At 36.9% G+C, this 21,543-nt stretch overlaps 2 protein-coding genes across 3 annotated transcripts; one reads left to right on the plus strand and one right to left on the minus strand.

The window, feature by feature from the left end:
• The first annotated feature begins 1,676 nt into the window (after positions 1–1,676).
• LOC147559929 (protein transport protein SEC23 E-like) lies at positions 1,677–13,717 on the plus strand. Its single transcript, XM_086661891.1, has 12 exons — positions 1,677–2,660; positions 2,795–2,968; positions 3,662–3,823; positions 8,863–9,005; positions 10,911–10,986; positions 11,120–11,292; positions 11,392–11,473; positions 11,585–11,662; positions 11,959–12,120; positions 12,232–12,495; positions 12,575–12,679; positions 13,064–13,717. The coding sequence occupies exons 1-12, from the start codon at positions 1,896–1,898 to the stop codon at positions 13,208–13,210; spliced, it is 2,331 nt and encodes a 776-aa protein (XP_086518017.1). The 5' UTR covers positions 1,677–1,895; the 3' UTR covers positions 13,211–13,717.
• Positions 13,718–15,006: 1,289 nt separating this feature from the next.
• On the minus strand, positions 15,007–19,591 carry LOC147559930 (uncharacterized). 2 transcript variants are annotated; one of them, XM_086661892.1, is made up of 3 exons: positions 18,823–19,591; positions 15,996–17,381; positions 15,007–15,851 (listed from the first exon to the last, which is right to left on the minus strand). In XM_086661892.1, the coding sequence occupies exons 1-3, from the start codon at positions 19,019–19,021 to the stop codon at positions 15,244–15,246; spliced, it is 2,193 nt and encodes a 730-aa protein (XP_086518018.1). In that variant the 5' UTR covers positions 19,022–19,591; the 3' UTR covers positions 15,007–15,243. The 2 variants fall into 2 exon arrangements, with proteins under 2 accessions (XP_086518018.1, XP_086518019.1); XM_086661893.1 differs by lacking the exon at positions 18,823–19,591 and adding an exon at positions 17,666–18,345.
• Between the last annotated feature and the right edge of the window lie 1,952 nt (positions 19,592–21,543).

Genomic DNA, 21,543 nt, shown 5'->3' on the forward strand with positions numbered 1-21,543 from the left:
TGGTTCCTACAAAGGAAATAATTGTCTCGCTTGTTTTCGAAAAGTTGGAATTTGGATTCTTAGTATATAATTATGTGAAATTGTTGGAAATCTATTTGCATTTGAATATCCTAATCGACTATGGTTGACTAACAATGGAATGGGGATAAAAGTATATCCATTTCGACAAATACTGTTATGGTAGTTTATTTTGATAAGAAAATAATGATCAACCCAATTTGGACTTACAAAATGATTATGTTTTGTTGTTTTTCTTTGTTGCATCAATTTTGTTTTTTGATATTCATGATTTTCATCCTTTTTGTAGAACTTGAAATTCTTTGTGATTTTCTGGTTTTGGTAGTTATTCTCACTAAACATTGTGATGTCTGGATTAATATGCTAGGAACCAAAGAAAAAGAAAGAATGTGATCAGCTTGACTTTTTTGCTTGTTTCTCTTTAATCCACTAAGCTCCTATTAACTTTGTGTAAGAGCATCTCCAGTGGAAGATTGGAAACATCTCTAAGAAAAGACTCCTTAAAAATAATGAGTGCAAAATAGAATTTTGTAGTTTTTTTTTTGTTAGAAATTCTATCTCCCATTGAAAGAAATTATTTGATTCTATATAATAACGTGAAGGTGGATATTTTAGAGATCCTAAAGAAATATTATATTATAGAATGTCCTCCGTACGATTACCAATTATCATGACCATCATTAATTTTTTTTTCTAGTAAATTTAGCAATTCCTTAATAATTAGTAGTTTTTTCTAGTAAATTATTGAGTGACAAGTGAACAAAATAAAGTGTTTCTGCACAGATATTCTCATGATGGGTCACAAAAATTATGAAGTTCGTTTTGTAGTTGAAGATGAGTTTCATCAATGGGTTCTGAAACTCTAGAGGACGGAGGTCCCAATAAAAGAAACCTTTCTCTTGGCTGAAAAAGTGAGAAGAGAGAGAGATTGTGTTTTTAAGCGCACGAAAAGTGAGAGAGAAGGAGAAAAACGAGAGAGGAGAACATAGAACATAGAACATAGAAAGAGAATATGAGAAAAAAATGGTGAAATGAAAGATTTGGATTGGGGTAAGAAGTAGAAGAAAAATGATAGAGATGTCTGGATTTTCTTGTTCTCTATCATTTCTTTAAAACCAAAATGCCTTCAAGCATCACTCCCGGAGTCATGTTGGGCGTGCATGAATGGTACGTGATAACCACAAAATGCATTCGATAAATGGTGAATGATGCACATGAATACACAAGAACTTACATTTTGCGAGGAATGTTATTCCTGGGCAAGAAAAAACAAATCCCAAACCGAAGATGCGGGTGGACTTCGATTTAATTTTTCTTGGAATCGTTGATTCAGTTAGTAACATATGAACCTATACTGATTCTATTCCCAACTAAACGAAATAATACTATCAAACAATGTAATTACTAGGAATCACATTGTATAATTGTCGTTGTGATAATCATATTTATTTTGGTGCATGCAAAAAGAAAACCTAAAACATTCCCAACAAAAGAGTTTTTTTAGTTTTACCAATGGAGATGCACTAAAATTCTCCCTCTATCCTCTTTCCCTCAAACACTAATAAGTGCACACTATTAACGGTTTTGGCAAAAAATCGAGATCAAAGATTTCATTTCTTCATATAAATTTGAGAAAAATCTCACCTCCGATTTCCGAGGCAAAATCGGAAAGTCAAAATCTTCATCTGAGAGGCCTCTCTTCTTCCCCAATTCTCCACCGTTATCTCTCTCTTATCCGCCTGGTGACCCCTTTCTTCTCCGTCAAGGGGTCGCCTCTCTCTCCCTCTCTACCTGTAATTTTCTCTCTCTAGCTTTCCGCCATTTACAAACCCTAATCCTCTCTCTCTCTCTCTCTAAATACATTCGATTCAGAAGAGATGTCGGAGATGGCAGGATCGATTCCAGAGCTAGAAGGAGGGATCGATGGAGTACGTATGACATGGAATAATTGGCCAAGATCTAAAGTTGAAGCTAGTAAGTGTGTGATCCCAATCGCTACTTCAATTTCACCGATCCGTCCTCACCCTGATATTCCCATTCTTCCTTATCTTCCTTTGAGATGTAAGTCTTGTTCTTGCATCTTAAATCCATTTTCTCATGTTGATTTCAGCGTTAAAATATGGATCTGTCCTTTTTGTTTCCAAAGGAATTCATTTCCTCCTCATTACGCTATGATTTCTGAATCTAATGTTCCTGCTGAACTTTACCAACAGTACTCTACCGTTGAGTATTCTCTTTCTTCTAATCAAATCCCTGATTCTGGTTCTGCACCTCCACCTGTTTTCTTATTCGTACTTGATACTTGTTTGATCGAAGAGGAGCTTGAATTTGTTAAATCGGCTCTTAAACAAGCGATCGGATTGTTACCTGATAATGCTCTTGTTGGGTTTATCTCATTTGGGACACAAGTTCAGGTTCATGAGTTAGGGTTCTCCGATCTGTCTAAAGTTTACGTTTTTCGTGGTACTAAGGATATCACGAAAGAACAGATTTTGGATCAATTAGGTCTCAGTGTTGTGGGGCAGAGAGGAGCTGCAGGTGTGGGATTCCCTCAAAAAGTGGTTGCAAATGGGTTTACTAATTCTGCTCTTGTCAGTCGGTTTCTGTTGCCCGCTTCGGATTGTGAATTCGCACTTAGTTCGGTGGGTTCTTATTCCTCATGTTTTATTTAAAAAAGAACAAACTTAGATCAGGTGGATCCAGAAATTTGAATCCTTGGGTTTTAAAGAAATGTGAAACTAATGGAGATTTTTTATTGTTAATTCTTTGTTTTCAGGTATTAGATGAATTACAAAGAGATCAATGGCCAGTTGAACCTGGCAATCGGGCATCTCGATGCACAGGTGTTGCATTAAATGTTGCGGCAGGTCTTTTAGGAGCTTGCCTACCTGGTACTGGTGCACGAATTATTGCACTTGTGGGCGGTCCATGCACGGAAGGGCCTGGCACAGTAAGATGCTTCAAATCTTGTATATATATATATTTCCTACTGAATTATTCTTGTAAACCATTTTCGCTATTCTCTTATTATCAATTTAGGACCTCCTAATGAGGATTATTTTTATGTTGCGAGTAGATATCTTATAAGCGTTCACAATAAGCAATTAACATATGGAGCTACTATTGGTCTTACTGACGATCCCCAAGTGTATTGACACTTTATTCCCTACTGTTTGTAGTTAAGTAGTCAATCCATATCAGATGTTATTTCGTATCTGTCAGTGGCTATGCACGATATCGGTACTATACTACTATATAGGCGATACTGGGGTATATTTGTGGGGGGACCGATAAATGATATGGGGTATATATCAGTGGATCAACTACATATATCGGTTATATAAAATGTTATGTTGGTCACTTCTGTACGTCGGAGAACGGAGCCCAATCTTCTAGTTTTACTAAAGGTAGAAATGAATTACAAAAATGCAGCGGAAGTTATTGTAATGATATCTTTGGCAGTAAACTTCGACATTTGGTCTTGCCTCTTGGGTGTAACCAAGTACCTTAGTTCTCGTGAGATCTTATGAACCTCCTGTGTTCGGTGTTGCAAGTATGAATTAACTGCCTTGATATACCTTTTCAGGTTCTCGTTTCATATAACCTGTAATTTTCTATATGGCTTATTAAATTTTATTGACAGATTGTTTCAAAAGATTTGTCCGAGCCAGTACGTTCACATAAAGATCTTGATAAAGATGCCGTGCCACATTTTCGCAAAGCTGTCAAATTCTATGAAGGTCTTGCCAAGCAGCTTGTTAGCCAAGGACATGTCTTAGACCTGTTTGCTTCTGCACTTGATCAGGTTTGAATTGAGATTTCCTAACTTATTTCTTAAACTTGTTATTAGCTTTTTTTTTATATTCTAGTAGAGTCTGAGACTCAGATCTTCATCTTTACTTCTTAATTAGAGCAATTTTAGCTGGTAGCGCAAAAAATATGACTTCTCTATGATTCCTTGAGCAATTCTTAGTTAGAGAAACCTTCTGTATTTTTCCTATTTGTCTTCTTTTTTCTTGTTTGATACATTTCTTCTTCTTTCTCCTTGGTATGAACTTATGATAACAGGGTCTCTTAATAGTGTTATGAAACTGAACACATAGTCAATAGTCAATACTGTAAGTTTAAGAATTTAAATCGACTGGCTAAAGTCTTAAGTCATAAGAATGTATAACAGAAAGTTCAAGAAGGCCAAGAAGAATGCAGAAGCAGGGGATGATGATGATCAATGCCCCTAAACATTCTCAGCTGGAACGTCAGGGGGCTGGGAAAGCCTGGAAAGAAGCTAGCAGTCCGTAACTTAGTTAGGAAGTATGATATTTCAGTTTTGTGTATTCAGGAGTCGAAAGTCAGTGACTTCCCTCCTGCTTTATGCCGTAGTGTATGGGGTTCTAATCTATGTGGGTGGGATGGGATTCCCTCTGAGGGGGCCTCAGGGGGCATTTTGTGTCTTTGGGATTCACTTGCTGTATCAGTGTGTGATGTACTAAAAGGCAAATTTAGCATCTCTTTTTTGTTCAAGAACCTTAATGACAATTTCGAATGGGTGTTTACTGGTGTGTATGGCCCCTGTGTTACTTCCTTGAGGAAAGATATGTGGAGCGAACTAGATTTAGTGGCAGCAAAATGGGATAAGCCTTGGTGCTTAGGGGGAGATTTTAACGTTATCAGATTTATTCATGAGAAAAGAGGAAATTGCACTGTCACTCCTGCTATGAGGGATTTTGGGGAGTGGGTTGATAGAAATAGCCTGCTGGACTTGCCTAAGCAAGGAATGGAGTTTACATGGTCGAACAATCAAGAGGATCCAGTGATGTGTGTCTTGGACAGATTCCTCATTAATGGGATGTGGGAGGACAAGTTTCCTGGGGTAGAGCAGATTGTTCTACCCAGGCCAACCTCAGACCATACTCCTATACTTCTTAGAGCCGCACCTGATCATTCAAACCCCCCTCCCTTTCGATTGGAAGAGGTATGGATGCTTGACAAGGACTTTAAGAGTAATATTGCTACTTGGTGGGAGGAATCCCCCTTATGAAGCTCAGCTGGACATACACTTTGGATTAAGTTCCAGTTCCTTAAGGATAAGCTAAAAACTTGGTCGAGGGAGAAGTTCAGATGTTTTACTAAGAGCTTCAATGACCTCCAGAAGGCAATACAAGAGCTGGATGACAAGGAAGAAACACAGAACTTGTCCCAACAAGAACTGACCTCCAAAAAATGCTTGAAAGCCGAAATGGACAAGCTGCTAAGCCTTGAGGAGATTAGCATGAGACAAAAGTCTAGAACTCAGTGGTTGGAGGCAGGAGACAGGAACGCCTCCTATTTCCACAAAATCTTAAAATGTAGGAGGAGACAAAATCGAATTAGTGTTATCATGAAGGAGGATGTGGTTATCTCAGAAGAAGGGGAGATCAGTCAAGAGGCCATCTCCTACTTCAGTAATCTGTATGAAGAACCTCATCTGTGGCGACCAGGACTAAATAACATGCACCTTCCTTCCTTGTCTGCTATAGAGGCTGAGCCTTTAGAAGCTGATATAACAGAGGAGGAAGTGTTGAATGCAATTAAGGAGATGGCGAAAGATAAGGCGCCAGGGCCGGATGGCTTCCCTATATCCTTTTTCGTCAGGGTATGGGACACCATCAAGCCACTGTTCATGGAAATGATTGCTGAATTCTCGGAAGGGGCTCTTTTCCAGTGGAGGTTGAATCACACCTTCATAGTCCTCATACCTAAAACTCAAAATAGTTCTAGGTTCCAGGAATACAGACCCATCAGTTTAGTAGGGGGAGCTTACAAGATTGTGGCGAAAGTATTAGCCATGAGGCTGGCAGGAGTTATAGGAAGGTTAATTTCTCCTTTCCAAGGGGCTTTTGTGAGTGGCCGCCAGATATTAGATGGAGTTCTAATAGCCAATGAATTAATCGATTCGAGAAGGAAAGTGAAGACTAAAGGCCTAGTTGTGAAAGCTGACTTAGAAAAAGCCTATGATAGGATCAGTTGGGACTTCCTTTACCAGGCTATGGAACGGATGGGTTTTGGATACAAATGGAGGAGCTGGATATACTCGTGCATATCTACAGCCACATTTTCAGTCCTGATCAATGGAAGACCGTCGGAGGTGTTTCAGAGCTCAAGAGGCATCAGGCAAGGGGACCCTCTCTCCCCATTACTATTCTTACTGGTAGCAAAAGTATTGAGCCAATGCCTCCAAGAGGCAGGGAGAAGGAACTGGATTAGAGGGTTCAAGGCAGCCGAAAATGGTGATGAGATCAATCACCTTCAGTTTGCAGATGATACATTATTCTTCATTGAAGAGGATGCCAACCAGTTGAGGAGATTGAGGGATATTCTTATATGGTATGAGCTAGCGTCGGGACTCAAGGTAAATATGCAAAAGTCCTTCATTTATAGTGCTACTAAGGTTGAAGAGGATAACATGAGTCGGGATATGATTAAGGAGTTCGGTTGCCAGGTGGGGTCTCTTCCCACCACCTACCTGGGTTTACCTCTGGGTGAAAGATACAAGTCCAAGAAATTGTGGGATCCTGTGTTAGAAAGAGTGAATAAAAGGCTAGCTGCCTGGAAGGGACATCTTTTATCAAAAGGGGGAAAAATAACTCTGCTGAAATCAGTACTTCAGGCCTTACCCACCTATTACTTGTCCCTATTCTCTATACCCAAAGGTGTGCTGAAGGATATTGATAGTAAAATGTGCTCTTTTCTATGGAACAAAACTATGGGTGACAAGAGTATGCACTGGGTGAAATGGAACCAGGTTCGTACAAGCAGAAGCAAAGGAGGCATGGGGGTGAAAAATTTGGAATACATGAATAAAGCTCTCCTCACTAAATGGCTATGGAGGATGGATCAGGAGAGTAACCAGTTATGGCAAAGGGTTATCTCTAGTAAGTATGGCACGAGCAGTGACCTTTGGGTTAGAAAATGCAAGAATATATCTTTTGGCTGCGGAGTTTGGAAAGGCATCACAGCTCACCTAAAGGACTACCATAATATTACTAGATGGGTCCTGGGGGATGGTCTGAAAATCAAATTTTGGACGGACAGTTGGATAGGGTCGAGTAGCTTAAGCTTAAGCTTCCTTGATGTCTTCAGGTTGGCAGTTAGGCCTTTGGCTACTGTGGCAGAGATGTATAATACTGAAAGTGACTCTTGGGATATTGTAATAAGGAGGAACCTGAAAGATTGGGAGATGCAGCAATATGTCCATCTATTGCAAATCATCCAAGAAGCAAATTTCTTGGATGAACCGGATTCTCGAGTTTGGCGCAATGAGGAGAGTGAGCCTCTGACAGTTGCTAACTGTTACAAAAGGTTGGATAGAGATGACATCCTCCTAGAGCCTTGTGTATCCAAATCAGTTTGGATCAAGGCTTTGCCACCAAGAGTGGGATTCTTTTTGTGGGCTATCCTAGTTCAGAAAGTTCCCACGGTGGATGCTTTGAAGAGAAGGGGTTTTCAAATCCCTAATAGATGCATTTTATGCAAGGAAGAGGAAGAATCGGCTGATCACCTATTCCTCCATTGTAGGGTGGCAGCAGCCATCTGGAACTATTTTGCTAAGCTTATGGCAACCCATTGGTGTCATCCTGAAACCATACATAATATGATAACTGAGTGGGATGGTTTGTCCAAGAGGAAGCACAGAAAGGAGGTTTGGCAGCTGGTCCCAGCTGCGATTGTATGGATTATTTGGCAGGACAGGAATAGCAAGATCTTTAAGGAAAAGAACCTAAACTCAGTGATAGACATTGAAGATGTCAAGGGTGTCATTTACTCCTGGATTAGGAAAATAGAGAAATTTAAGAACGTTTCATATTTGGATGTAGTAGTTAATTGGGAGGCCTGGATATCGTGAAATTTCATTTCTAGCCCCCATAGCATATGTACATAGCTATTTTATTTCAATAATATATTCATTCTAAGCTTCAAAAAAAAAATAAGAATGTATAACAGTGTATTGTAAATGAACACTTCGTCTATAATAGGCACCTTGGTTCGAGAAGTTTAATCGAGTGCCCTGTTGTTGAGGTTTGATCCGCATCTTTGCCGAATTGCATTATAGTCTATTGAATTCTGGTGAACTCAGATTTAAGTCTTTGCTTTCGCCCGAACTCCTATCTCAGGATAACCTGACTGTAGAAATTTACTTTTTCTAAAGATCTACTTTGTCAATTTGGTTTATAATTTTGTCAGCTATTCTGTTTATAGTGTTTCATTTGAAAGGTATCACTTTGATATACTGATAATCTGATACTTACATTGCAATTTGAGGTTTATATATCATATATTAGGTGTTTAATTAATGGAAGCGCATTGACCGACAACTCGACTCTTTTGTTATGATCGGTACAGATAGCCACTGGCCTACTTGTGGGTTCCATGATTATTGTGTACTCAAATCGGGTTTATGCAATCAATCGTGTGTTAAATATCTTCTCTCATAGCCAGGTGTAAATGTTATATATAGTAGAAAGTGAGTTTTGTGTTACTTTACATGTTTCATATAGTATAATAGTATATGGAGCATCACATGTGTATAATTTCAGCGTATCTACGTATGTGGTTCTATGCCTTACTATTGCCCCAAATGTCATATATAAGCTAACTTGTAACCCAGAAAAAGAAAGAGTTTAGCCTGCTTAGTGAGAGAAGGCAGTCTAGCAAAATTCTCATAATCTCTTCAGACATCCTTTGAGAAACAAGAAGTTATATCTTTTTAGCACTTTTTTTAATCATGTTCATGCCAAATTGTTTCCGGTGTTAAAGATTGTCAATTTCATTGCGTATATTCACATTTTGATTATAATAATGTTGCAGGTAGGGGTTGCTGAAATGAAAGTTGCCGTTGAAAGGACTGGTGGACTTGTTGTTTTGGCTGAAAGCTTTGGCCATTCTGTATTTAAAGACTCTTTCAAACGCATGTTTGAGGATGGTGAACATTCTCTTGGCCTTTCCTTCAAGTGAGTTCTTCTAAATTTTTCTCCAGCCTAGGATTAAATATTGAAGCCATTCAGTCAATTTGCTGTTCTTCATTTTATTTTTATTTAGAAACAAATTAGAAGTGGTCAAAGCTGTTCCCTTATTTTTTAGAATGAAGTGCGGGACTAAATTCGGTTTAGTACAATACTTGGCAATTTGTAAAATAAATAAATATACATTGCTGGAAGATAAGAGAGCTCAGAAATTCCTCAAAAAAATAGATAAATTAGAGAAGTAGCTGAAATTATACGACTAAAAAACATGGTACTGAAAAGAAGAAAATACAATTTTTTTTTTGAAACTTTCAATGAATATATTAAAGAAAAAAAACAATTTACAAGAGTGGGGGGTTAGGCGACTGGATCTCCACGATATCCAGGCCTCCCAGTTAACAACAACGTCTAAGAAAGATGCATTCTTAAAAGAGGGTAATTTTCTAATCCAGCAGAAAATGGTGCCTTCGATATCTTCTATATCCACGTTGGTTGACAAATTCTTCTCTTTAAAAATCTTGCCTTTCCTGTCTTTCCAAATGTTCCAAATGATGCCTAGTGGAACCAACTTCCATATTTCCTTTCTATTTTTCCTCTTCCAAAGACCGTCCCATTGTTCTAAAGCTAACACTACAGAGTTTGGACGACACCACTGGACTTTAAGAGAACCAATGAAATAGTTCCAAAGGGTTCTGCCACCTTGCACTTCAAAAACATGTGATCTATGCTTTCTTCCTCACATTTGCAAAGGATGCATCTGTTCGGTATACATACACCTCCTTTGCAAGATGTCCAATGTGGGGATTTTGTATTGAACCAGCAGCCACAGGAAGAAACCGACCCTAGGACTCTAGGAGGAACTAACTTGGCTATCAAGTTTTATTAGCATAAAATGACGAGTCTTCCCAAGCTAGGTTCTGCTTCCTGATTATGCCTATTGACTTTCAGAATAACACCCATCGTAATAACCTTTACACTTCCTACAAGAATAATTAATAGTTTCATCTATCAATATTTCTACCTTTCTGATTTCCTGAGTCCTGACCACTCTTCCCTTCGCACAACAAAGTGTGAATATTTTTCTCCAAGCAAAAGATGAAAACACTGAGTTAGACAGAAATGAAAAATCTAGTATCAGGCGAAAAAATAAAACAATATGGTCGTTGCTATGTTTTGAAGGGGTCTTTGACTCCCTCTATGCCTTTTTGAGTGCTGATAATAACTTTGGTGTTTGTTCATTCAAAACAAGTGTATTCTGTCTTGTACTAACATATCATTTCTCTGTTGGTCTAATTCACTAATTTATTATGTACGATGGATCAAATAGCCAATTATATTATAACGTGAAATAATATATATATATATATATATAATTATATATATATATAATTATATATATATAATTATATATATATATATGATTATAAGTATGTAATGTGGGACCCTCGCTCTCTCTGACATTAGACACCTCTTCCCAACCCCCTTTTCGTCCCTCTAACAACCTTGGCTGGTGGCAGTTAGAAAATTTTTGTTTATCAGTTTAGGTTCTCTGTCGTATTTAAATGAAGTGGATCTTGTAAGTTGATACTATTGAATTTCTTTACTAAGATACAAAGGTACTTTTTGTATTTATTATTGACACGGTGGGGGTTTATCGTCTCGAGGCACAAGAAATAAGAAGCCTCGAGTAGCAGAATTCGTGTCTCAACTCTCAAGAGATAACAAATCTTGACTAGCAGAATCCTAACTTCAGTTCTCTAGTATTTGGTGAATTGGTGGTTATTGTGTGGTATCCCTATGATCTGATAGTTGGTATGATGAAGTTACAATTTATTGATCGAGTCTGCCTGTCTAGAAACTCGTAACAATTTTCTTTTTCAATATCTTTTGCAGTGGCACCCTTGAGATCAATTGTTCGAAGGAAATAAAAATTCAGGGAGTAATTGGACCATGCACATCTTTGGAGAAGGTTGTGGTTTTCCTTTTCTTAAATGATACTAACTTGGTTTTACGTACTTCATTTCTCTTATCTTTGAATATTTGCAAGCTGATTTTATTCCATTTGTCACGGCAAGAAAATCTGATTATGGAAAGTATTGCAGAAGGGTCCTTCTTGTGCCGATACAGTTATTGGGCAGGGAAACACGACAGCATGGAAAATATGCGGTCTAGACAAGAGTACGTGTCTGACTGCTTTCTTCGATATTTCACCCAGTGATCGATCAAATCCTCCAGGAGCTGCAAATCCGCAATTGTATCTTCAGTTTCTGACAACGTATGCTTCTGTCTTTATCAAGGGGCTTATTAGTCTTCTCTCTTTATTTGGGTTTAGTTTGCTTCGTTAATACATATTCATTGTTATATCTGAATGTAGTTATCAGAATTCTGAGGGACAGATGAGGCTTCGAGTGACCACAGTGACAAGAAAATGGGTTGATGGAGCTGCTAATAATGAGGTAAATCAATGAACCTCAGAACTTACTATAAATCTTGTACTATATGTTCAAGGTAAAGGAAAATCTGGTTTTCAAATACAAGCACAGTTCTGATGAGAAACACCTTTACAGGAATTAGCAGAGGGATTTGACCAAGAGACTGCTGCAGTAGTCATGGCAAGATTAGCCTCATTGAAAATGGAGACAGAGGTATTTATTGTTGGGATAAAATCTTGTTTAAAATTTGATTAATTAGTAGAAAAAAAGGATTGTTTCAGGGTAAGTTTGTTTGCTGCTGTACTATGTTATAGTTTCTATTCCTAACTGGTAACTGTTGAATTGTATCTAAATTTGGATGACGAATAAGATGAGTAAGCTGTCATTTGGTATAGATGAGTATAAACCGGGTTCCTCTAAACTATGCAGGAGTTTATTTATATGAAATTATGAATTTTGTAACTCACCTCAGTAGAATCTTACTGTTCTTCTGTCTTTTTTCTTCATAGGAAGAGTTTGACGCAACAAGATGGTTGGATCGATCTCTTATTCGTGTATGTTCTAGATTTGGCGATTACCGGAAGGATGATCCAACTTCCTTCACATTAAACCCCAGTTTCTCTATATTTCCACAGTTTATTTTCAATTTACGACGCTCGCAATTTGTCCAGGTAATTCAAGCTAGTGTTTCTTTCTAATTCCTGATAGATAATTTTTTTTTTTATTTGAATTCCTTATTTTTATTTTTGGTTGCAAATTTTTTTTTTGAATATCTTGGACAGGTCTTTAACAACAGTCCTGACGAGACTGCCTATTTCCGTATGCTATTAAACCGAGAGAATATCACCAACTCCGTGGTTATGATACAGCCTTCACTAATCACTTATTCGTTTAATTCGCCACCTCAACCAGCATTGCTGGATGTCGCTTCAATTGCTAATGACCGGATCCTCCTGCTGGATGCATATTTTAGTGTGGTAGTCTTCCATGGAATGACAGTAGCTCAATGGCGCAACATGGGTTACCAAGATCAGCCCGAACACCAGGTATGTCCTCCTAGGTTCTTTAGTGCGAAATTCGAATGAAACATTTTAAACCTTATATCCTATTATCATCATTCGGTAGGCGTTTGCCCAATTATTGCGAGCTCCTCATGAGGATGCCCAAGTGATCATCCGGGATAGATTTCCAGTTCCAAGATTGGTTGTCTGCGATCAGCATGGGTCCCAGGTCAGTTTTTTTTATCCTGCAACTTCTGTTTGTCGTGAAAAATTCTCTGGCATATCATGTAGTTAACTTCTAATAATATTGTTGAACCACCAAGTAGTTGGTACTGGCCCGAGCGATGGATTGGGAGTAGAAGTAGCATGAACTGATCCCACATCCCCATGCCGTGCAAAAAGTATTATATATATAGTAAATGATGTTATGTAGCACACACACACACGCACATGGTAGCAGATCGCAAAATTCGCTTGGGTCGGTGGGGCTCTTGGTCCCTTGGATTGTCCTGTCTGATGTCCATTGCGCCCCCAACTGCTTAAGGCATCAAATCTGGCAGGTCAGTGTTCCTGGTTGAGAATAGCACATTCTTACATTTTGCTACATTTTCAGGCGAGATTCCTCTTGGCGAAGTTGAACCCATCAGCAACGTACAACTCATCCCATGATGTAGCTGCTGGTTCTGATGTGATCTTCACAGATGATGTTAGTCTGCAAGTTTTCTTCGAGCATCTGCAGAAGCTGGCTGTTCAATCATGAGATCGTGGGTGTTGCTCCGACTTCTTTCAGCATCTCCAATGCAAGTAGAGATACTTCTAAAAGTGTGACTTTTCAAGCTCCCCCCCTTTTTAATTTCTCATTTAAATGTCATTTCTCCCCTCTCTCCTACACATTAGAGGCCAACACTAACATTATTCCAAAACAAGAAAAAAAATCTCATTCTTTTGGGTTTCAAGAAAACTCAGACATTTGAAGAATAAGACCAAATTGAAAGAGAGGCAGGCAGGTTGAAGAGACGGTGTCTGAGTTGAATTACTCCGAAAGATGGGAGAAGTCGGGTAGAATGAACATATTTAGTTTGGATAATCTTATTACCCTTATTCATTTTGGGTTTTTAATTCTTCTTTTGTTCTCCTTTTTGTAAGTTAAATCATAGGGGGTAAAGATATATATATGGTTTTCTTTTCCTTGATCATTTTTGTTTATGAATTCTGAATTTAAGGTTGTATTCTCCATGGGTGATTGAAATCTTATGGTTGAAATTGATAATTTGCCGGATGAGTATGATTAATTCAAGCGGCTGCTCGGGAAATTTTGAGTTTTCTCAAATTTTGTAGGGTCGCACAATTTCTTCCTCATCTTCATTAGTCTCCAACCACTTTCTTCCTCATCTTCATTCATCTCCAACCCGCACCACTGCTATTACCTGTCTCTCCCTTTCCTCTCATTTTCCTTTTCTCTGCTAAATCTTTCTCTAGAACTTTAACTTTCACTCCAATCCCAATCTTTATTGGCTCGTCTTAAACGAAGATGAAGGGTTTCGCTTGATGTTCTAAAACGGTTCAGGGTTTCGGTTAACCATACGTTTCGTGGTCTGAAATTTCAGACCCTCAATTGAGGGTCTGAAATTCCTGAAGAGGGTTTCATGGGGGACTCCCTTTGGGAGTTCCAGAGTTTTGCTTGAAACTATTCGTCTAAGACAAAGGGGTCACAGTTTTCGGCAGAACAATGAGGACAAAGAGATTTATCTGGGAGGAGATTTTAAATGTCGCTGACAACGATAGTTTGTCGACATAGATATTAAATGTCACTGACAATGATAGTTTGTCGACATAGAAAAATGTATTCGGTGAGAGTTTAGCTAAAAATATTCCACCCAAACATTTGTACTCTCCGAAGATTTTCTTCTTTCTCCAAAGCGATGATCTTAATGTATCTTAGAAATGGTTGACAGTGACCAACCAGAGAAATATGAGTAAGGGTCGGAGGCAATGAGAGGAAAAAACCAATCAAACCCTAAGGCGTTATGACCCGTTAGCTTGTTAGCTTGCTGTCACATAAAGAGATCAGTACATCAACCAAATGTAAATATGACGATCCCCACTTTTTTTTTTTTTTTTTTTGTGGAAATTGACTATGATGTACGACAGTTATTACAAGGCTTTCTTATAGAATAGTACTATAAGACGAGCCTAGGATGTTGGAATAGTCTATTTCAATCCTACAATTCAAATCTTAAATTGAGAAAATCATGTACTTCGGCAAAATCTAAAACTCAGTTCACTTGTTTCTCCCCTGTTCCATTTCACTTGAAGAGACAAATTGTGAAACCAGTGGACAAGTGACAGGCAAAGGTTATGAGTTAGCTTCGGCCCGCATAGGCATCCACACAGTATTTGTGGATGCATTCGAAAAACATTCTGTCAGAATGACCCGACTAAAAATTTAGCTTATACGACGTCTATGCATATTTGTTAGTCGTAGCTCCCGCTTACTTGTATCTCCCAAGCGAGTCGTTTTCGCTCTTGATTAATCAAATAGCAAGCTAGATGCAATTTTTGCTCACTAAAATAAATAATCTCCAACAAAATATTAGCCTAGTCTTCAAGCAACATTAAAAGGTTCACAATCACTGAAAACGCTATGTAATCGCACATCATCTTGTTATTCAAGTAACTAATAGACCTACCCAACTTCCAAAAATATGATATTTCAAACTTTAGCTATAGCTATTGTTGATCTAACTCTGTCGAAGATTTTGATTCGGAAAAAGTCAGTAGAAAATTGTGTTTCTAATTGGTAGAAGAGCAGCACACGAATGGTATCCATGATTTACTTTTCTTTCTTTTCTTACTCATCGCCACCGGAAATTTTGGAGGAGAATTCCATTCTTTATCTTCACTAGTTTTGGTAGTTATCTCCAAACCCACAGAAGATGTTGGATTCACAGGCTTGGCTGTGAGATCATCATCATTTTTAGTTTTCGAGTTCTGTTTGCTTTCAAGATTATCCTCGGCTAAAAGATTTCTTAACGGTGTACGTGATTTCCCAGAGTTCCATCTCGCTATCTTTTCGTTTATCTCTTCATTTTTCTTTCTTCCTTGAGATTCATTCACAACTTCAGTAATTGACGGAAACTGCCCGGTCTCTGAAGAGGGTTGCTCTTGTAGTTGGTTTTTTACTGTTCGGATTTCAAGAGAAGATGGTTTTACATCTCCTTCTTTGCCATGTTCAGCCCATGTCATGAAAGAAGGTGCCTTGAGAATATTGGTAGTACCTGAACGATGATCCTCGCACTCATCTTTTGTATTCTTCGAGTCAGTTACTACAGCGTCCTGTCGTGCCGCATTATCAGATTCAGGTACATCACCGGCATCTTTTACAGAAAGAGCTGTTCCATCTGTAACAAATAAACCAAATCAACCGGGTTTTTTTAAGTATAAACTATTCGGTGCCATCTCTTTTTATAAATCTATCAAGCAACATCTTAATTCACTCATATCTTCAACTCCACAAAAGAAAAGGGCATAAAAGAAAGACATACCTGAAATAGAGCCCCAAATGCCATCTACACTATCAGTTTGGCTAATCGAATCGACGAAAGAATCTTGTTTCGTAATATCTGAAGTTTCAGACGGTTGTTTGACACAATTGTTACCTACTTCTTCCTGCAATGACTGAGAACTTTTGCCATTATTTTCTTCAACTTCGGCAGAACTTAGAAGACTAGATTCATTATCCGCTGCAGAAACTATCGAGTCATCAATGTTTGGATTTTTGGCATAACTCAGGGTTGAATCAACTTTAGTACTATTATTTAATTTTGTCACTTCAGGAAGAGATTTAGTGATCGAGTTATCTGAATCAATGGCCTCAACCTGAACCTCAGTTTCACTAGTAGAAGAGAAGACAACATTTCTACTAGCTTCGAGTTCTTTTGAACCTCCCTTCAGTTCATCCTCGCATGCCAATGAATCAGATATTGATTCTGTCATACTTTCCGCGAGAAACACACCGACTGCCTTAGATTCAGTTGTGGGTTTTGTGGAGTTTTCATCCATAGCTCCTCCAGCTATAGTTATATTAGAATGTTCAGTTCTAGCTTCTTCAAATATAACGCTCTGGTCCCCATTAGTAGCATCAATTGCTTCACGAGTATCTCCACCGATCGGAACTTTCAGAAGTGATTCAGATGGTTTATCGTGGATATGATCTTTTAAACCACTAGTTGTGCTATCCGGAAGTGCTTCCAGTGCGTCAGATGCAAAATCTTTATCAGCTATATCCTTTGTTATAGAAACATCAGACGGACGTTCAACATATAACTCTTGTGCCACTTTTTTATCACCGTTCTCCTCCTGTTGAAGGTTCTTTTCGAGAATTTCAACTGCCGTAACAGTAACTTCAGCACTTTTATCTCCATGATAACTTTTCTGAATAAGTTCTGCTTCCTTTGCTTCACATACATCTGGGACTCGATCTGGTTCCACTTTCAAATTTTTACAATCTTCATTAAAATCTTCTCCGTTCACTTCCTTTTCGTTGCTATCTTCGGTATCAGTAGGAGAGACTTCATTTCGAGATAATTTCAGTTTCAAAGAGCTAGTCTCCTCTTCCTTGGAGTCAACAACTAGTGAATTTTTCAAACTTTTAACACCATTCATCTTCTGCAAACTATCATCTTCCCCAAATGGCTCACTACTAATTTCACCAGCTGACTGTTCTTCTCTACTCTTGTCATTGACCACAATCAAGTTAGTGGTGTCTTCGCTAGTTTGAGTATTAGCTGCTATCATTAAATCAACGGCATCATTACTCAAGCTATGGTCTTCGTTTTTGTGAGTTACCATAGGAGCTACTACATTATCAGAAGCTCCGGGGAACTGAACTTGGATGGCATCTGATGGATCATTTGACGGTTGAGTGATACCTACAAACAAAATTATAGCAATATCGGTAGATTTAATAACTTAAACACGAGTACAAAATGGAATACGCTACGAAAGCTTTGAATTCATGTACCATTTGGAACCCAACTAGATATGGATAGAGACTGCTAACAGAAAGTAATTGTGGCAATAACTTATAAGACATGGTTTCCATATTTGCGATACTGCCAAATAGCAAGTGCGGAAAGATTTGTACTATGAATCCGAAGATCAACATAGCACAAAAATGGATTTGGTTATTCATTTACTCAAATACTGAACTTACATTAAATATACCATTAATACGATAAACAGAACTTTTATCCTGGCGCATACGAGATAGATCATAATTCATGGAAGCCCAACTATGAATAGGTCCCACTAGCAAATCACTTCATCATTGAAGAGGTTACCAGTTTAGAGCATCCTATTTAAACCAGCAACCTTGATTGAAATTCACGAATTTCTACCCCTGGCGACAACTTATAACATTGAAACAAGTAATGATCTCAGTCTTCTTATGGTACAACCTAACTATATACCTATTTACGGTGTACTAAAAAGTACTTGTCAAACCTAACTCCATTAAATAAATCGGTGATTTTTTAATGAGCCGTTATTTCATGAGTTTGAGCTAATTTATCGTATATGGAGAACTTGATATGGTTGAATGCTTCTATTATTCCATATATAACTGTACCACGTGAATATCTATGTCTACTAACTTGGGCTCAACGATCACAGTTTGAGCTCAACCTCCTTACATCGTTTTCCCATTCGGGTTGTGCTACAATCACTTGGGATGATCTTCTTGCTTGATGATATGAATGTTACTACTTCCCATCACAAGGATCTAGTACTTAAAATTGGCTGTGAGCAACATTCCAATTTTCGTAACCCTATTTTCCTACACAAGAACCCGAATAGCATACTCTATTTCTCTCTTGCTTTCTTTTAACTACCACAACTCCATAAAACATCTATTCTCTTTCTTAATCAACTATTTGTTCACATTACATTCTTTTAAGTTTTTGTACCCTAATTTCAAAACTTAAAAGACCATAATATTATAATTAAATATTATAATAATAGTTAAATGGAATCAACAACAAGAATGAATTAACAACTTCAAATTAACCCACATTAACAAATCAAATGTTAACATAAATGAACTAATGAAAATACTAATCATGTACCCCACAAAAAGAACTCAAAGAACAAAGGCTTTACTAAACCCTTACTTTTATCACTCTCTAGACTAGTTCCATCATCAACAAAATCAAGAAATCTATTTGCAATTTCTTCCTCTTTAGATTTATCCTTAAAAATTATACTTGTTACTTCAACTAATTGAACAATAAAAAAAACCCAAAATCAGTTCCATCAAATAAATCTTCACCAATTGAAGTAAACAAAAGAGAAATAGAAAAGAAAGAAACATACCCATATTCTGAATTTCATTAGCTTGATGTTCACCATCATAAACAACTAAATGGGGAGTGTCATTTTCAGATTCAATAATCTTAAACCCTTCAAGTTTTCCACATACTTTCTTGTGTGATCTTCTCTGTTTGGAGCTTGGATGAGAATTTGGGAAACTCCAACCACATTTTTTACAAACATGAAGACCCATTCCTCCCATTTTTGTTTCAATCTAACAAAAACCCAAGAACAAAGAATTTCTAGAGAGAGAAAGTGAAGAGACACAACACACTGTATCTGTATGTATGTATGTTAAACGACAATGAAGAAAACTAAAAAAGACAACTTTAAAATGATGATGATTATGAAGGACCAGTTGTTTTATGGGCAAGTTCATATTTTTCTAGTCTCAAATATCTTCACTTGCCTAAAATTTGTTTCATAAATGAGACTTTTTCCATATTTGTTATGTGAAATTATTGTATTTCTATCCACCTTGAGAATATTTTGACATTCTTGATTCCATATTAAGATATTATCCAAACTCATACGTTATAATTTAATATTTTTCCTTTAAATTTCATTTTTAGTTTTATACTTTTGAGGAATATGATATACTAAATTTCTAATTATAAATTATAAAGCAGACTAGTAACTATATGAGGGTTTAGGGTTTTTTTTTTTGTTTTTTTGTTGAAAGGGGTTTAGGGTTTATTAAGGAATACTTATTTGTTCTTTTGGACGAACTCCATTTAAGTGATTTTTGGAGTTCATTATTAGGCCAAGTCATATTTAGCTTTAATTTTGCTATGTGAAGAGATATAAGATAACTACGTAATTTCAAAAAAAAAAAAGGAAAAAAAAAAATAACTACGTAATAGGCAAAGAAATTATTAATGGCAGATACTGATTATCGGGTCCGGCTAGTAGTTATTTGTATAAAAAATGACATCTCAGCGGATGAAAACTAAATTAGGCAAAAAAATGAAGACGTATGGAAGAGTTTGGACCAACTAGGATTTTTCTCTCCCTTCTTTGTATTCTCTTTTTTGTGTTAAGACTACTTCAAGTTCAAATAAGGGTTTAAGAGTTTTCACATCAATTTAGCCCGTTACAAAGAAAAAATCTCCAAATTAATTATCACGGTTACAATAACGAGACTATAAATCACTAATAAAGTTTGGTTCCTTGTGAAAGGTTATCAGTTCTAATGTGTTAAACAAAAGAATATTGATTGATTTTTGTTTGTCAAGATGTTACAAAATTAGATCTACTTTAGACCTAAATAGAAACTAACTGTTACTCAAAGTTAAAAATTTCATCAAAAGAGAAACATAGCCTCAAAAATAGAAACAGCCAATCTCATTTAAGTCTGAAATAAGGTTTAAGTTGGAGCCTATTCTAACATTACTCATGTAATTACACTTTTCTCTATTACTCTCTAGTTTAACATCAATCTAGCCAACAACTGGTGGCCTAATTGGTAAGTGCATCTACTCCGTAACATGGAGTTCCATGTTCGATTCTACGGAATTGCAAATTCAGGAATATTAAATTTGAGTATAAATAAAGTAATATCTTCAGACTTTAGGCCATTAATTTCGTCAGACTTTAGCCCATTAGTTTTCTGAACTTTAAGTCAGTAGTAATTCGGCAGTTATCGTGCTTATCACTGCACATCGATGTATCAATATTTTTGTAATGACCATTGTAATCAATATAAAAAAACACTAATTTAACAACAGGAAATTGGGCCGGAGGCCCAATTTCTTGTATTTTTTTGTTAAAAAGACAACCCAGCTTTTTAACTAGCTAGGCCCCAAGTAAGTTATAAAAATAGGCTTGAAGGACATTTTTAAAAGCACCAACTTTTTAAGAGTCAAAAATACCCTTCATTCAATTAGAAATACCTAGTAATAATCTAACTAATAAATTAGGAACTTGAGTTTTTCTCATGAACGAACCGAGTTGGATTGTCGATGCCGATTAGAATTTCTGGGGTTTGAATCGATTTTGGCTATAAGATAGGTTGATGTTTTTAGGTTTTGGTGATTTAATCTATTTGCTTGTTGTTTGAAGAGGCTTTTAAGGGGTTTGATTTAGTTTTTGGTTCTAAATTCTAGAGAGAGAAAGTTTTATATACTTTCAATGGAAGGAGAATTTGATAGTGTTTCAAGGTGTAATCCAACTTCTTCATTGCTTTATTTTCATTGAGTTATGAATGATGGATGACAATTTGTTAGTTTTGATGTTTATGTTCAAACTTATTTGTTGGGTTTATATGGAAGTTGTGAAAGTATAGTTGATGCAAGCAATGTGTTTGATAAAATGCTTGAAAGAGATGTTGTTGCTTGGAATGCAACGTTAGTTGGTTATACAAGACTTAGGTTGATTGAAATAGCAATAAAGTTGTTAGATGAAATGCCTGTGAGAAATATTTTTTCTTGGATAATCATGATTGGTATTTATGTTCAAATTGAGAATTTCATGAAAGCTTTGGAAGTTTTTCAAAGAAATGTAAAATGATGGTGCTAGAGCTTATATAAATGACTATTATGAATTTGTAGGGGTTTTAGCTAGTTTTTCGATACAACATTCTATTAGACAATATATAATAATTTGTAACAAATTTCATGTTAAATCAATTCAAAAACTAATTTGCAAACCATTTGCATGGCATTGCAAGGTGTTTGCAAGGCTCTGCAAGGTATGTGCAAAGCTTTGCAAGGCTCTGCAAGGTGT

Source organism: Eschscholzia californica, unplaced genomic scaffold (assembly GCF_041429995.1).
Source record: "Eschscholzia californica isolate CP2 unplaced genomic scaffold, dmEscCali1.0.p SCAF_2, whole genome shotgun sequence".
Taxonomy (NCBI): domain Eukaryota; kingdom Viridiplantae; phylum Streptophyta; class Magnoliopsida; order Ranunculales; family Papaveraceae; genus Eschscholzia; species Eschscholzia californica.

Coding starts and splice junctions, on each gene's coding strand:
- LOC147559929 (XM_086661891.1), top strand. CDS start 1,896: ATGTCGGAGATGGCAGGATCGATTCCAGAGCTAGAAGGAGGGATCGAT. Junction 10,987..11,119: donor CATGCACATCTTTGGAGAAG/GTTGTGGTTTTC, acceptor AAAGTATTGCAG/AAGGGTCCTTCTTGTGCCGA. Junction 12,496..12,574: donor AAGATCAGCCCGAACACCAG/GTATGTCCTCCT, acceptor ATCATTCGGTAG/GCGTTTGCCCAATTATTGCG.
- LOC147559930 (XM_086661892.1), bottom strand. CDS start 19,021: ATGGGAGGAATGGGTCTTCATGTTTGTAAAAAATGTGGTTGGAGTTTC. Junction 17,382..18,822: donor TAATGAAATTCAGAATATGG/GTATGTTTCTTT, acceptor TTTTGTTTGTAG/GTATCACTCAACCGTCAAAT. Junction 15,852..15,995: donor CATTTGGGGCTCTATTTCAG/GTATGTCTTTCT, acceptor TATTTGTTACAG/ATGGAACAGCTCTTTCTGTA.